Source organism: Bos taurus, chromosome 17, assembly GCF_002263795.3.
Source record: "Bos taurus isolate L1 Dominette 01449 registration number 42190680 breed Hereford chromosome 17, ARS-UCD2.0, whole genome shotgun sequence".
Taxonomy (NCBI): Eukaryota; Metazoa; Chordata; class Mammalia; order Artiodactyla; family Bovidae; genus Bos; species Bos taurus.
The window spans coordinates 28,970,917-28,986,192 of record NC_037344.1 but is presented as its reverse complement, the minus strand read 5'-3'; the positions used below and the strand labels follow the sequence as shown (position 1 = coordinate 28,986,192).

General features: G+C 46.9%; 1 protein-coding gene across 10 annotated transcripts in view; it reads left to right on the top strand.

Moving 5' to 3' along the window:
- The window catches only part of JADE1 (jade family PHD finger 1), a 56,410-nt gene that overhangs the window by 14,047 nt on the left and 27,087 nt on the right, over nt 1-15,276 (top strand). For 9 of the 10 annotated variants that reach the window (XR_003029916.2, XM_005217547.5, XM_024977135.2 and 6 more), the window contains 2 exon segments: nt 4,849-4,926; nt 15,029-15,114. Coding sequence is in view for 9 of the 10 variants with exons in the window: in XM_005217552.5 (XP_005217609.2) it covers nt 4,849-4,926; nt 15,029-15,114 (164 nt within the window). In the remaining variant the exon portion in view is untranslated. 10 annotated transcript variants of the gene reach the window in all.

Below are 15,276 nucleotides of genomic sequence, written 5' to 3'. Positions count from 1 at the left end.
CCTGTGCTTCCCGAGGAGATGACGCCCTGAGCAGCTACCACATGCGCTTGGTTGTCTCGGCTCATCCTCCCTGTTTCCAAAGGATGGTCACTGACTGATCCAGCCAGCGTCTTTGGCCAATGACTTCCTCTTACTTGGCCTTTCTAGGCAGTGTTCAGATTATAATCAGGCTTCCTAGGTGGTTTTTTTTGCTTTTTGGGCAAAGTCCCAAATGCCTAATAATTAGTATTTTGTCTACTTAGCTGTTATGCTTCTCATGGCAAATGGACACTCCAGGCTCCTGTAAATTGTATCACTTTGAAGCCAGTTTTGATGAAATCAGATAGGATGTTAGAAGAGCCCTGTTGAGGACTGGACCCAGAGTTCCGGGGGTGTCTGTTGTAGCTGCCCTTTGAAGTCTTTTTTTTTTGAAGTTTTGCTCAAGACCCATTTCTGTGAAGTCTTTATTTCACATTTAATCCAAGAGAATCTCTGTTCTCTAGAACTTAACTATAACCTTTTAGAGACACACATGTATAAACCATTTGAGTGATGATGCAAGGCAGGAGTTGATTGCGTGTTAAAATAGTACAATAAAAGGCTGAGTGAAAAAGTTCTAAAAGATGAAAAAGGTGAAATGAGTGGTACTGAATGTAAGTGGTTTTACTTGGAGTGGTGGGATGGTACTTGGTGGTTTTGAGCTGAGCCCTGGAGAAGGGATGGGATTGGGATGGATGAGTGAGGAAGAAAGGGCCAGGGAGCACTGGGAGTAGAGGCTGAGGCTGGAAAGAAGAGCTGTTTATGATAGAGGCCAGGCAAGCTGGTTAGGGGGTCTTGGTAGGAGAGATGTTTGGGTAGAGCAGGGAGGGGCCAGGTGGTGGAAAACCTGGGTTTCTAGCTGGAGCCATTTGCAGTATGAAACGGAGAGATTGGTGGAGGAAATAGCTTGGAGAGGTCACCTCATAGGATGGATTAATTTGCTGTAATAATTCCATAAAGAAGGCTGAGCATTGAAGAATTGATGCTTTTGAACTGTGGTGTTGATGAAGACTTGAGAATCCCTTGGACTGCAAGGAGGTCAAACCAGTCAATCCTAAAAGAAATCAACCCTGAATATTATTGGAAGGACTGATGCTGAAGCTCCAATACTTTGGCCACCTGATGCAAAGAGCCGACTCATTAGAAAAGACCCTGATGCTGGGAAAGATTGAGATTAGGAGGAGAAGGGGTGACAGGATGAGATGGTTGGATGGTATCATCGGCTCAATGGACGTGAGTTTGAGCAAACTCTGGGAGATAGTGAAGGACAGGGAAGCCTGGCATGCTGTTGTCTATGGGGTTGCAAAGAGTTGGACTCAACTCAGTGACAGAACAACAACAAAGAACAACAACAAAGAAAACCGTGGTCATGGAGAAAGGAAGGATAGTGCCTAAAGCAGTCTAGGTGTAGGTGGCTAGAGACCTGGTGGGGCAGTAGGGGGACTTGAAAGGATCACATTTTATGAAATGATGAGCCTTTGCAATTGAACAGAAAGGTAAGAAAGGATTGTTGTTGATGTTGCTTAGTCGCTTAGTCATGATTCTTTGTGACCCCATGGGCTTTAGCCCACCACGCTCCTCTGTCCATGGGATTTCCCAGGCCAGAATACTGGAGTGGGTTCCTGTTTCCTTCTCCAGTGGATCTTCCCGACCCAGGGATCGAACCCACGCCTTGTGCTTTGGCAGGTGGATTCTTCACCGCTGAGCCACCTGGGAAGCCCAAGAAGAGATACATATTAGTAAATAAGTGAGCAAATAGATTCTGAATATGAAAGCACTGCAGAGAGTAATATGCTAGGTTATATATATATATATATATATGTATGTATGTATGTATGTTAAATATACAGTGTTTTGCCCAAAATGTGCTGCCGCTTTTTGTTACCTCTTTGTTCTTCAGGACTCAGCTCAGAATCTTGCCAACGCCATCAGCGTGTGTTTCTCTAGTCTTGTGTTGACCACTGTCAAGCACTCACCATGTTGAATTCCTGCTGACCAATCTGTCTCCTCAGCTAGACCAGGAGCTCCCTGAGATCAGACGCAGTCGTTGTGCTCCAGCACCTCCTCATACATTAGACATTCAGATGTCTGTGGGATGCATTATATGCTATTACGTTTTCTTGCTGCTTTCTCTGGAGCGTTGCAAGTAGCCCTTTTAATTGATTATTACTTATCTTACTGCCATCTAGATAATAATCAGCTAGTGTCCTAAATGATGCTGAGGGCCCTCTGCTTGCTCTGTTGGTTCTCATTGGACAGATGTTTGCAGCTTACAACCACTGTATCGTGTGTCTTAAAGACAGTAACATGTGCAGACTTTGATTTCTTGATGGAGTGAGTAACCCCAGGTGAGATACATCAGCCTGATGTCAAGGTTTAAGTACCTCAGAGCCACGGAGGCGGCGATGCTGGTGTGCCCTCACCCCGTTACTGTGCAGGTTCCCTGGAGAAGTGCAGCACGCACAGCATTCTTCACCTCCTTTACTCAGGCTCTTTCAGGGCTGGTGAGAAGGAGTTCATTAGAAGGGAAATACTATTTTTACTTTGCTTTTACTTGCGTGTTTTTGCTTGGAAGTATTTTTGTGTGTTAGGAGCATCATCCGTTTGGCCAGTGCTTGCATTTTGCATATAGTGACTGTTGAAAGCATGTGCTTTCTCTGAGAGCTGTGTGTGAACACTAGGAAGAGAGCATTTTGATGTAAAAAGATTCTGAGTTTTCCAAACTCTTCTGTTTAGGTAAATGCTAGTTGTCCGAATCAGTGAAGATGCAGCCAACATTTGTTGCCTCATCTCTAGCCGGGGAGAGTTTAGGGACCTTCTCAGCCTCTTTCTCTTCCTCACCGTTCTTAACACCTGCTCATGATAGGGGGACTGCATTCTTCTTGCCCTGATGCTCCACACTGTGACTCTTAAGGAATTCCTCTTTAGGAAGCACTTTATTTTTCTCTTTTTCTTGCTCTCAAGCTCTCTTGCAGTGTAGGATTTAGGAGCTGAAGCTGCTACTGGGAACGAGTCGGTCTTTGCCTTTCTGTTTTCCCCTGGTGCCTCCTGACGGTTTAGAGGGGGAGGGCAGGGGTGCCTTCTAGAAAGTGGGAGGACAGTTCAGCTGTCAGCACCTGGCGTTTTGGCAGAGGGTGACAGGGCAGGGAGGATAGTCACGTGGGCAGGGGGCCACAGGAGTTTGCCGACTGAGGAACTTTATCTGGGGTGGGCCTGCCCTAGGTTGCTGGGTGTTAGAGTTACAGGTGAAGAGGGCTCTGCAGAAAAGCCAGGGCTGTGGGTGGGGCCTCACTGGTTGTAGATTTTATGACTGTAGACGCTACCTGTGACCCAGATCAGGACTCATGTCCTGGCTTCCTCTTGGAAATTCTTTTAATCATCTTTTGAAGAATCATGTGGGAAAAACATACAAACCTTAACTGGTGAGTGTCTCAGAAGGAAATTTCCAGTATAGATTAGAGGCCTGAATGTTTGAAAGAACCATATAGGTCTGCTTTGAAGGTGGGAGCAGATGCATTATATGGAATGCTTTCAGCTTTTCTTGACTTCAGTTTTCCAGTTCCACTTAGAGCGGACCTTTGGGTTTTTATTTCTGACTTGTAGAGCAGTTTCTGTCTTGTTCTGTTCTAGCATAGTGATGCTCCACATTCTTTCCCCATGCGGTTCCTGTGTGCCCCACTCATAGAAACTCAACACACTGCGATGGTGGGATTCCCAGGGAGGGAGAGGTTGGGATATACTTTTCTGAGAGGCTTAGCGGGGAGGGGATGGCTGACCAACCATACTTTGACTTGGAAAGCCCTCCTCTCTCTTTGGGAATTACCGATATGGCAGTAGTATCTGGGTCCTAAAGATGGCAAGGTGATGAGTAATTTTTAGTTTGGAAAAGCTTTTTGGTTGTGTTTGGAAAGCTGCCCTGTCTGAATATAACCTCATGGTCATCTGTGGGAGTTCGGTGGTGGCCATTCAGTCTCAGCCCACCGCCCTGTTTCTCTGTTCTGTGGTGATGGAGGCCTGTTACCACCAGTTGCTTGGCAGGAGCTGGCCGGGTAGACTGGGTGTCTGCTCAGACTGCTTTCTTCATTTGGTTGAGTTGGGTTGGACAAGGCCTGTAAGGAGTTGGGGAAAAGGTAGTGAAATTGGATTTTGCCTGCTTACAATGTGACCTTGGGCAGGTCACCGCCTAAACCTTTTAGACTTGAGTTTTCCTCCTGAGTAAAGGGGAGGAGTCTGGATAAGAATGAATTGCTGGGGTGTTGGAGATGACTAGGATAGGCATTTGCATTCCCAGTGTCCGATTTGTTTTGCTCCTAGAATTCTAGGTATTCAGTTTTTAGGATTCTTTCAGCAGTATTTGCCTGAGAAGCAATGCTGCCCAGAGCAGTGTAAATATTCACACATCCCGGCATAGCCCCATCCCTAACCACCCGCCCACCCCAATACACGTGTGAAATATGAATCTGTATATAGTGAGGAAGCACTGTGCTCATTGCCATGGGTTTTTTTCTGCAGAGCTTGCTGCCAGTCAGCTAAAGAGACTCCCGGAGTAGTTGTAGTGATAATGTCACAGGAGCAAGAGAGAAGCCTGGCACCTTTGGGAGACCTGCTGATGTGTAATTTCTCCACCTCTCCCCCACCTTTTTGAACCTGTTCTGTTAATAATTGCACCTAATTACGTCTCTTTGGTCTTTTTACTGTTTATAATTCAAATGCTACTTAAAGCCGATTGTTTGCGTTTTGTGTGCTGTAAATCCTGGGCTGCCGTCTGAAGCACAACTTGCTGGTTGTGTATTATCATCTTGGGTTAAGTGCTGTCTCATTGCTTTGCAGGCTGCCTGCTGTTTCCCGGGGAGATCATGAAACGAGGTCGCCTTCCCAGCAGCAGTGAGGATTCTGACGACAATGGCAGTAAGTCCTGCTTTGTTGTTCTTAGAGCCTACCAGGGTTTGGGTCCATGTAAAAACAGGATTTTTTAATGTAATGCTTTAAAGAGCTGAGGCGCTTCATGTATCAGGGAGGTCAGAAAAGAGCCAAGGCCTGAGTATCACATCTGAGTGGGATACTGCAGGTCTTTATCTTCCTGGGTGAGGTTGAACGCAGGCGGCATTCCTCAGGCTTCCTGTTTGTTGTCCAAAGGTGAATAATCCAGTTTCCAGAGTCACTGGTGTGTCTGTTTTTCCTAAACATCATTTACAGCACCTCACAGTTGTTCTTTATGAAAAGGGAACTTAATCGAAGCCAGTTAATTATTAACTAGTCCAGCCTGATACAAAGGGAGATTGGGCTGCCTGGTGTGATGTGAAAATATCAAGCACAGGTTTTTAGTAGGTCACGAGTCAGCGCTCTTCAGTGGATTTGTACATGACTGTATTTAATAATACTACTGTCTGCGACTCAGCTCTCTGGCATCCTCATATTTTCACAGTGCAGCTGAGAACCAGAAGTTAGTTGGCTTCCAGGCAGTCAAAATAAATGTCACACAGTGTCTGTGTATTGGGAAGCTCACAGACGACCCAGGGAAGAGTGTCTTTCAGATAACAAGGAAATTTTGAACCTAGCAGTGTGCCTGAGCTCTGGCCCATTATCTTATGTTTTGTATTACAGATCAGATTTGGGAAATCTTGAAAGAATGCTTGCTCTGCTGAGTGATGGGAAAGGTATTGGGCCTGTTTACAAGGAACTCTGTCTTTGACACATTACTCTCCATCAGAGCTGGATCTTATCAGGACAGTTGGAGATGGCTTTCTTATGCACTGTGGAAATGAATATATGTAGAAGACACACATTCAGAGGAGGGAGGGGCCAGGGAAGGAGTATGTAGGAATATATGTAGAAGACACACATTCAGAGGAGGCCAGGGGCCTCCTCTATAGAGGAGACGGGAGTTGAGCAGTCCTGAAGGATGAAATTGTTTTATGCAAACTGTTGTTTTTCTGTGCTCCAAGTTTTGGCAGATTCAGTTAAGTTCATTTCAGTCGCTCAGTTGTGTCCGACATTGTGAACCCATGGACAGCAGCACTTCAGGCCTCCCTGTCCATTGCCAACTCCCGGAGTTCACCCAAACTCATGTCCATTGAGTTGGTGATGCCATCCAACCATCTCATCGTCTCTTGTCCCCTTCTCTTCCAGCCCTCAATCTTTACCAGCATCAGGGTCTTTTCCAATGAGTCAGTTCTTTGCATCATGTGGCCAAAGTATTGGAGTTTTAGCTTGAGCATCAGTCCTTCCAATGAATATTCAAGACTGATTTCCTTTAGGATTGACCGCTTGGATCTCATTGCAGTCCAAGAGACTCTCAAAAGTCTTCTCCAACACCACAGTTCAAAAGTATCAATTCTTTGGCACTCAGCTTTCTTTATGGTCCAACTCTCACATCCATACATGCCTACTGGAAAAACCATAGCCTTGACTAGACGGGCCTTTGTTGGCAAAGTAATGTCTTTGCTTTTTAATATCCTGTGTAGGTTGGTCATAACTTTCCTTCCAAGGAGTAAGTGTCTTTTAGTTTCATGGCTGCAATCACCATCTGCAGTGATTTTGGAGCCCAGAAAAATAAAGTCTGCCACTGTTTCCCCATCTATTTGCCATGAAGTGATGGGACTGGATGCCGTGATCTTCGTTTTCTGAATGTTGAGCTTTAAGCCAACTTTTTCACCCTCCTCTTTCACTTTCATGAAGAGGCTCTTTAGTTCTTCTTCACTTTCTGCAGATTAAAAGCAGCAGAATTAAAAACAGCAAATTAGAAAGCAAGGCTTTGCTGTGGGCAGCACACTGACAGCCAGCAGAACTATTAGAAACAGAAGAACTCAAACATAGTTTGATTGGAGCTTTGGGTGCAGGCATGGAGCAGCTCGGAGGAGAATTGGTGGTGATGGGAAAGCTGTGACCAGATGGGGAAGGGCTGTGACCCTCCCAGACAGACAGTGGGAGCTGACCTTTGGCACTCCCACTGGGAGTGAACTGGGTGAGGAAAGCAGAGGCCCAGGTGTGAGCGCTCCAGGCGCGGGGCTTGCCTTCTGTTTCAGGGGACTGTGTGAGGGGGCTGTACCCCACCTGTGGGAGCCGTTGGGAATGCCTTCTGAACTTCTTGGTACTTGTTGGTTCATGGCCCTCACTACTTGTTTTCTTTAATATTTACTTAGGCCTTTTACTCCTTGAGGCAAAAACGAGCTTAGGTATCCCTTTTCTGCACCTCTGGTGCCTGTCAAAGTGTCCTCTGAAGTTGTATGCACTCAGTAAGTGCTTGCTGAGTACACAGTGTCGTCCTGCAGCAATTGCAAAAAGGAAACATTGCTTTTTAGGTTCAGAATTAATCAGAAGAAGGGTTCATGAATTACTTCCAGTGCTTGATGAAAGGCCCAGAGAGGCCTCTTCCCCTGCATTTTTGGTTGAGGAACAGGTCTATGCTTGCTCTGACTCGGGCCTCTTGTCCACCTTGGAAGGGCTGAGTCACAAAAGGTTCTTCTCTCAGACTTAGACCCTTCTGCTTTCTGGAGTAGAGCTGCCCAATAGAAGGGAAATGTTGCAGTATAAGTAAGGAACTGAGTTTTAAAATTTTATTTAATCTTAATTAAAATTTAGAAAGCCACATGGCTAGTGATTACCATAGTGGACAGTGTAGTTCTGGACCCTGGCCCAGTCCAGGCCTTGTCAGCTGCCCAGAGGCCCTTCCATTCATCATTGCCGGCAGACGTAACGAATCCCACAGCCTTTGTGGCTTAAACAACAGACATTTACTTCTCATGATTCTAGAGGCTGGAAGTCCAAGGTCAAGATGTTGGCAGGTTTGCTTTCTCCTGAGGGCTCTCTGCTTGGCTTGCAGACCGACTGCCACCATCTTACTGAGTCTTCACAGGTCTTTCCTATGACCATGTGCATCCTTGATGTCTCTGTGTTTAAATGTCCTCTTGTGATCAGTGACATTGGATTGGGACCCATCATTTTAATCACCATTTTAAAGGCTTTATCTCCAAATAATATAATACAGTCACATTCTGAGATACTGGAGGGTTATGTTTCAACATAAGAAATTTGGGGGGGACATAGTTCAGCCCATAGAAGACCAGATGCTTCATCTAAACCTGTTTTTTCACCCAGAGCTCTAGGAGGAAGAAAGGTGTCCAAAGTCCCCACCAAAAGTGTATCCATCAAGTCACCTTCTTTGTAATGGGCTGGTTTTGGCCTCCAGCTAATATGTTTGTGTCTGTGCTGGTCTCCCTGCAGACTAAGGTAGATATTTATGATGTGCTGGAGGGTTAATGTAGGTAGACCACGAAGCTGGTTTTTCTTCTGCCCTGGGCTCCACGTGGAAATTGAGCGGTGGTGGTAGAGGATGAAGACGATAGCTGCTCATAGAAGGAAGGCAGGCTGGCCTCGTCATGGTTGACCCAGGGGAAAGTGTGTGGTGGTACTTTGTGGCTGTGCTGCCGTCTCGGCCTGCTGATTTGGTCGTTAGGGTGGGTGATGGTTGTGGCAAACAGCTCTCATTTAGAACCCTTAGAATGCTGGGTCATAGAGACACGTGCACACATCTACAGCATAAACACACTTTGCACCTTCTCTGAGGGCGGCTGCTGTCCCGTGCGGGCCTCTGCCACCAGCCTGCCTGTGTGCGTTGGATGCCATCCTCTCATGTAGGCACGCGGTGGGTGTGAGTAGGGTGCCTTCTGCCTCGGCACTCAGGTACCCAGAGCTGAGCCTGCCCTTAGTTGAGTCTGGGTGCTTGGAAGCCTTGCTCATAACAGGGCTGTGTCAGTGCAGTGGCCACTCCCCAGCCTTTCCAGCCTGCATTTCTGACAGAAGTTTGGCAGCAGCTCCCAGCCCAGCGCCTCACATGTCCAAGTGGAGAAGAGACAGCTGCAGACATCAGCTTGCGGCCCCCACATAGCCCTGGCTGGGCCCGGCTGGCCTCCTGGGCTGGAGCCCTTTGCTTTGATTTCTGGCTTGGTGCAGGGGAATAGCTGCATGGTATTTACAGTTGGGGATGCACAGGCACTGTCTGCGCCATGCAAGCCCGCCTCCAGCTGCAGGCATAGCTGTGGGAGCCTTTCTCCAGGTGCCCTGGACTGCCAGCCTCGCAGTTGGATGAAACCGTGTTGGAGTGTTCGCGGGCTGGGCTCCTGGGACGGGGTGGCTCAGCCAGTCTCGGAAGTTTAATGCCTTGTGCCAGGGCGCAGCCTCGGGACACAAGCGCTTTATCTCTTCCGAGTCCTTGGGCCTCCGTCTTCAGGGGTTTTGGCAAATGCAACAGTGGGGCTAGTTTCAGTGTTTCCACCCAGCCTGAGGGGGGAGGAGAGGAGCTGGAGCTGGAGCTGGTCATCAGTGGCCAGTGATTTAATCAATCACGCTTGTATAAAGAAGCCTCCGTACAATCCTGAAAGCACAGAGCTCGGTGAGCCTGCAGGTGGTGGCCCTGCGCTGGCTGGCAAGAACGGTGCACTCTGAGAGCCCTCGGATGCCAGTGCCCTTTGCCCAGGCCTTGTCCTGTGCATCTCTTTATTGGCTATTGATTCATCCCCCTCAGTATCTTTTTTATAATAAATTGGTTATCTAGTATGGAACGTGTTTCTTTGAGTTCTGTGAGCTGCTCTGACAAATGACTCGAGGAGAGGGTCTTGGGAACCTCTGCCAGTCAGAGGCACAGGTAACAACCTGGGCTTGGCAGCTGGCCTCTGAAGCGGATGGTGGTCTTGTGGGACTGAGTCTGTGGAATCTAGTTCTGTCTCTGTGTCAGAATTGAGTTGAATTCTTGGACATCCTGCTGGCACCTGACAGTTGCTTGTTAGGATGTGGAAGCTTCCACAAGCGCATATTGGAATTGGGTCTAGGAACCATTTTTGCCTCATGCCTCAAATTTCAGGGCTGCGTTGACCTCCCTGTGGGAAGGTCTTGGGTGAGGCGAGGGGCTGCGGAGCCAGGCGCCTTGTGGACGCCTTGCCTGGTCTGCTGGTTTCCACACCTGTGCTGACCCTGAAACACTTCTGTCTTTTCCAGTTACCCAACCAAGTTCTGCTCCCTCAATTGTGATGACAAAGACACAGAAGAAAGTCAACCAACTAATTTTTCACTTAGCAATGCAGGTTGTTGAGTGACAAACATGAAGTTATGTGAGGACTTTGGTTTTCCTGGGCTCTCTCCAGCTTACAGATAAACAGTGAAGAAGCACCAAAGTTTTTAGTGGATGAAACATGCTTTCTCATTTGGACCTTTTGTGTTACATGTTTTTAATAACTTGCTTTCACTTTTTTTTTGTTTGTTTATTTGACTGTGCTTGGTTTCCTTCATGACAAGTCTTCAGAGGTTTCTCAGTGGTTTCTCTTTTGCATAAAGGTTAGTAACTCTGCTTCCGCTTCTATTCCTGTGTGACTGGACCTTTAATTTGCTCCTTTCCCACCATCAGTTGAATCTTGGGACACTGAGGAGTTGTGTAGGAATTCTTGAAATGTGGGAATTTTGGCTCAAGTACTGCAGAATGTGCAGTACGCGTGTCTTCTCTAGGCACGTGGAGATGGCTTTATCCCTTTTCACACCCAGCTTGTGGCTTGTCGACATTGATGGGCAGAGCATCGTCTTGAGCTCAAGGAGCAACTAGCACCTGATCTGCTACATGGACTTGGACTTAACAGAAGGGCTGGGTGACTATGAAACAAAACATTTGTGTCAGTTGGTTGAAGGCCCAGGTATGTTGAAACATTCCTGGGCCAGTGCTCTGAGCACGCACCCATCAAGCTTTGTGCTTTGGAAGATAAACTGCAGAGCTAACAAGCCATTTTGGGAGGGAAGGGGCTTGGGCTGTGGGAGGTGTGGGGTCAGGCCCTGGTAGAAGGAGCAGTGGTGTGGGAGGCGGGTCTTCTATCACACAGCGCAAGCAAATGGGCACTGTGTTAAATCTGTTCCCTTCTCTCAGACTGGACATTCCGCAGCACCACCTCACTGGTGCAGGGCTGGCCTCGCCTTGCTCTCTCCAGTCTGCACTGTTGTGACATCGACTGGCCCTCTGGGCTCCATACTTGCTGGTCCTAAGCACCTCATTTTGTTGAGCTGGTTTAACACTCCTAAAAACACCAGCGTGGGATTTAGGGTCTAGAAGCGGGGTCTGAGATAGGAGATGCACCATTTGGTCGGGGGTGAGGTTCTTTCGTATTTTGCATTTGTGGTGGGGTGAGCACCCAGCTGTGCTGCCTGCCATTCAGTCTCTGCTGAGCCTTTCGTGCGCTGCACCACCTGGAAGGCTGATGTTGGAGGCGTGTGCAGTATGCAGTAGATTTACTCTTGGGGTTTCCCCTTATTGGATCTAGGGCAAGACAGCATGACTATATTTCGAAGGACAGTGTTGAAGGTAAATGCAGACTAGAACCGGAAAGCAGGGTGAGTAGTGCAGAACACGCATAGGATCATGCTCGTGATGCTGCGACCTGCGAGCCTTCTGTCGCTTTCATCACCCCTGCATTTCTGTTTTAAGGGAAAATGGGGATAATAAAACAAAGCAGGGCTTTATTTTTCGCTAATTCTTCTCCGTGTTTAATAAGATTGATTGTTGATGCTAAAAGTACATGTCAAGGATTTAAAAGTCACTTGTCAGTAGAGTGGACTTGACTCTAGGTAATAATATCTTGTGTATGGGCAGGAAGTAATTTTAAATGTTACTGCCGAATTTTTAGAGTTCCTAACGCTTCTCTTGAAAGCAACAAGAAAATAAAAAAGAAAATTTACTTGCTTATCAGTAAATGTCAGCACTCGGAAAACAAAAACAAAATATAGCATTTAACCCAGCATAATCTTACACATGGCTTTTCAGGACTAATGAGTGGCCAGTATTTTACTGTAGAGTAAATCGTTGTCTCCTAGTCCTTTCATGTTAGAAATACTGATTTTTTTTTTTTAACCCAACATACTTAAAAAGTTCTATATCATAACTTTTTAAAATTAAAAATGAGTGTGAATTCTTCTGCTTGGATCATGGTCTGGGAGGAACCAGAGTGTGGCTGAGAGAGAACTCGTGTAGGGACATCAGGCATTGCTTGGAGGCTCCTGAGTGGACTTTGTAGATGGAGATGTGTTCTGGTCAGGAAGCAGTGGCCCCACCACGCTGTCTTTAAAGGCATTAGTGCTTTATTTTCCATGACCTCATTTTCCTTGCGCTCAAAAGCCTATCTTCTAATAGGTAAAACAGCGGTACGTTCTTAGTACCTGCCACCTTCCGTTCTTGAGTTATAGTCCTGAACAGCGACACTGTATTTTTGGCTACTTAAAGACATTTTTTAAAACATTAAGAATCTGCCGTGTGCATAGCACTGACTTCGTTAGGTGAACTGTATGTTGTAAATAGTTATTACATAGTTTTAAAGTGAATTAGAGGGAGCAACAAGTATCTGCTGCTGGACGAGGGAGGGAGGGACCAGCTGCTTCTCACTGTTGAGCCAAGTCTAGGTTCAGTACAGACCACCTGCACAGAGTAAAACGGAGCATTTTCTTCTCCTTTATTCTAAATGGATGGCAGAAAATCATCAGTTATTTTCTGCTCACACATACATGTTGACATGTTTACACCCATGAAATCATAAAACTGAAGAGAATCCTTCCCTTCCCTCTTTCCCTAGTTAACCTCTGATCTACTTTCTGTCACTATAGATTAGTTTATATTTTCCAGAGTTTTATATAAATGGAATAATATGTACTCTTTTTATCTGGCATTTTTCACTCCACATAATTATTCCCACATTTATCCATGTTGTATGTATCAACAGCTCATTCTTTTTTAATGCCAGATAGTACCCCATGGTATGGATATGCTGCTATTTGGATGGTTTCTGGTTTTTGGCTTTATAAGTAAACTAAGAACATTCCTTATGTCGGTGATAATTTAAGCTTAGCTTTCACCCCAATCTTGCCCTTTCTGCAAGGTGAGTTTAATATTAGTTTTTCTCTTCCTCCTTTTGCATTAGGCAAATTAAAAGGAGGAGAGACAGACTATTTCTGGGTGGACCAGTCTTTCTCTTGGGTAATAGAATTAGATGCCAAATTTGTAGCAGTTTTGAATATCTGTTTTTAAAAACAGGCAACATTTTTCAAGAATGTGAAAGCAGTCCTAGGAAAAGTTTCAAAATGATCACCATTCCTTGGACTGAGTTCTGTGCCAGCTGCGTGGAACCTTGAGAACCAGCCTGGAGGTTGTCCCTAACACTTCAGATAGCGATTTGCAGTAGAGGGGCCACCCCTCTGCGCCCTATGTCTCTGCTCCTCCCCGGGCTCCTGGGCAGTCCATCGAGTCTGCTTGTGCAGACTGGCTGGGCTGCTGGAGGGTGGGCCCAAGGATCAGAGGGGGCAAGACTGGCCTGTCTAGAGACTGTGAGCTGCCCAGCCGCCTTCCTCTCTGGGTTCCTAATTTGGTTTCTGTCTTCCTTTTTCCAATAATGACCGGATTTAGAACTTCGTGCAAGTCAGACTTACCCCAGTATGCCCAGAATATTCCTTTCAGTGTGGGATTGAAACTTTCTTGTTCATTCAAGAGTCTAAGACTGAACCACTCAGTAGGATTACTGGTAGGAAATCTGTTCTGCTGGCCTAACCGCACAGTCAGTTGACCCAATAAACAAGCTCAGGACTGGTCATCAGCGGTAGTGCTTTTGCCTGTTGAGGGACGCTTGGCAATCCCCTTAGTCTCCGTCATGGCAAATCTGATGATAGGCTTACATGCAGAATCTGTTTCTTTATATCCCCAAGGTCTTAAGGGTGCTTTGATTGTGTCCCTTGTCTCTGGAATCTGTAGAGATAAGAGTTTCCTGTTTGAGTGAAAAGTGACTTTGTTGATAGAATGGCAGTCCCCCTCAGGTTTTAGCTATTATTTCGGGGGGAGGGGGAGTGGTGTTAATTTATGGGAAATGCTACAGTCTGTTCAACAGGGAGGAGAGTTATTAGGAAGCTAGACACACTCCAGGTAGTTAGGGTGGTTTTGGATCTCAGGCAGTGATACAGCATCCAGAGACAGGAGGCAGTGACAGGTGGAGAAGAGGGGCTGAGGTGCTGAGGTCCTGGGCAGCTGCATTCCACTCGGCCATTAATTGGATGTGTCCCGAGTTAGGAGAGTTTAGAATGACTCTTGAATAGAAGAAGAAGAAAAACAGGGTTGAATAAAATATTGAGCCCAGTTACTGTAGTGCTGAGTTGACCCACCTTAGCAACACCCAGGGCTTGCGTGATGTCTGATCCGAAGAGGGGAGCATGGACCTGGTGCTTGGGAGGGACACTAGTGTGGGAATGCTGGTCTGACAGTCTCCCAGGTGAGACTATGGGTGTAGACGAGCCCTCCCCGGGGAAGGACATCCGGAGCAAGAGGAACTCAGACATTGTGGCATTAAGGAGACATAGGCGGCCTGGTGGAGCTCCCCATTTCCATGATTTAGCGGGGGAAGGGGCCACATGATGGGATAAGAGCATCCTGTCCTCCGAACTCAGAGAAGGGCCGATGCTGGCAGGCATTTTCTGGGATAGGGGAGCAGGCAATTTTAAAGGTGATTTGGCCGCAGCCCCTAGTCTGTGGCAGGTCGGAGTTTTCCTATTGTAGGAATTGCTAAGTTCGTTTGTGGAGTCAGAACTTTTTTCCTAATGTTTTAGGGTATGGGTTTAGGATATAGCGCAATGCTGTTAGCGTTTAAAAAGTTCCTGAAAGTTTTTTTAAAAGCTTCTGGATTTATATATACCACTGTGAGACTCTGAACCTCTGAAGAAGTGCGGGCTTATGGATGAAGGCACCAGCTGCATGGTGCGCTTGAGCGCCTCTTCCCTCTGAGAGTGTGCTGTGATGCAGCGGCCCTGACCACTGGCTGCGGAGTGGTCTTGCTGGCTTGCTGTGGGAAGTGAGTGTGGGAGTGGAGGAGCTCTTGGGGAGAGGGGAGAGCTCGGCGGGGCACTGGCAGTCTCCTGGGGTGGCACTGAGGGCACCTTGCTGCGAACACTCAGTGGTTTGTGTACCTCTGATTGATTGCTTTTCTTGGGACATTTGTGTCTTTAGGCCTGTCGACTACCTGGTCCCAGAATTCCCGATCCCAGCACAGGAGAAGTTCCTGCTCCAGACCTGAAGATCGAAAGCCTTCAGAGGTAATTTCTGAGTGCTGGTGTGACTGTGCATGTCCTGCGTGTGTGTGTGTGTAAGTGCATATGGTTGACACACACACCTGATTGTTGATACTGATGTCAGTGCGTTCTTGGGTAAGTTATGTAACCCCTCTGTTCCTCAGTTTCCAAATCTGTAAGATGGGG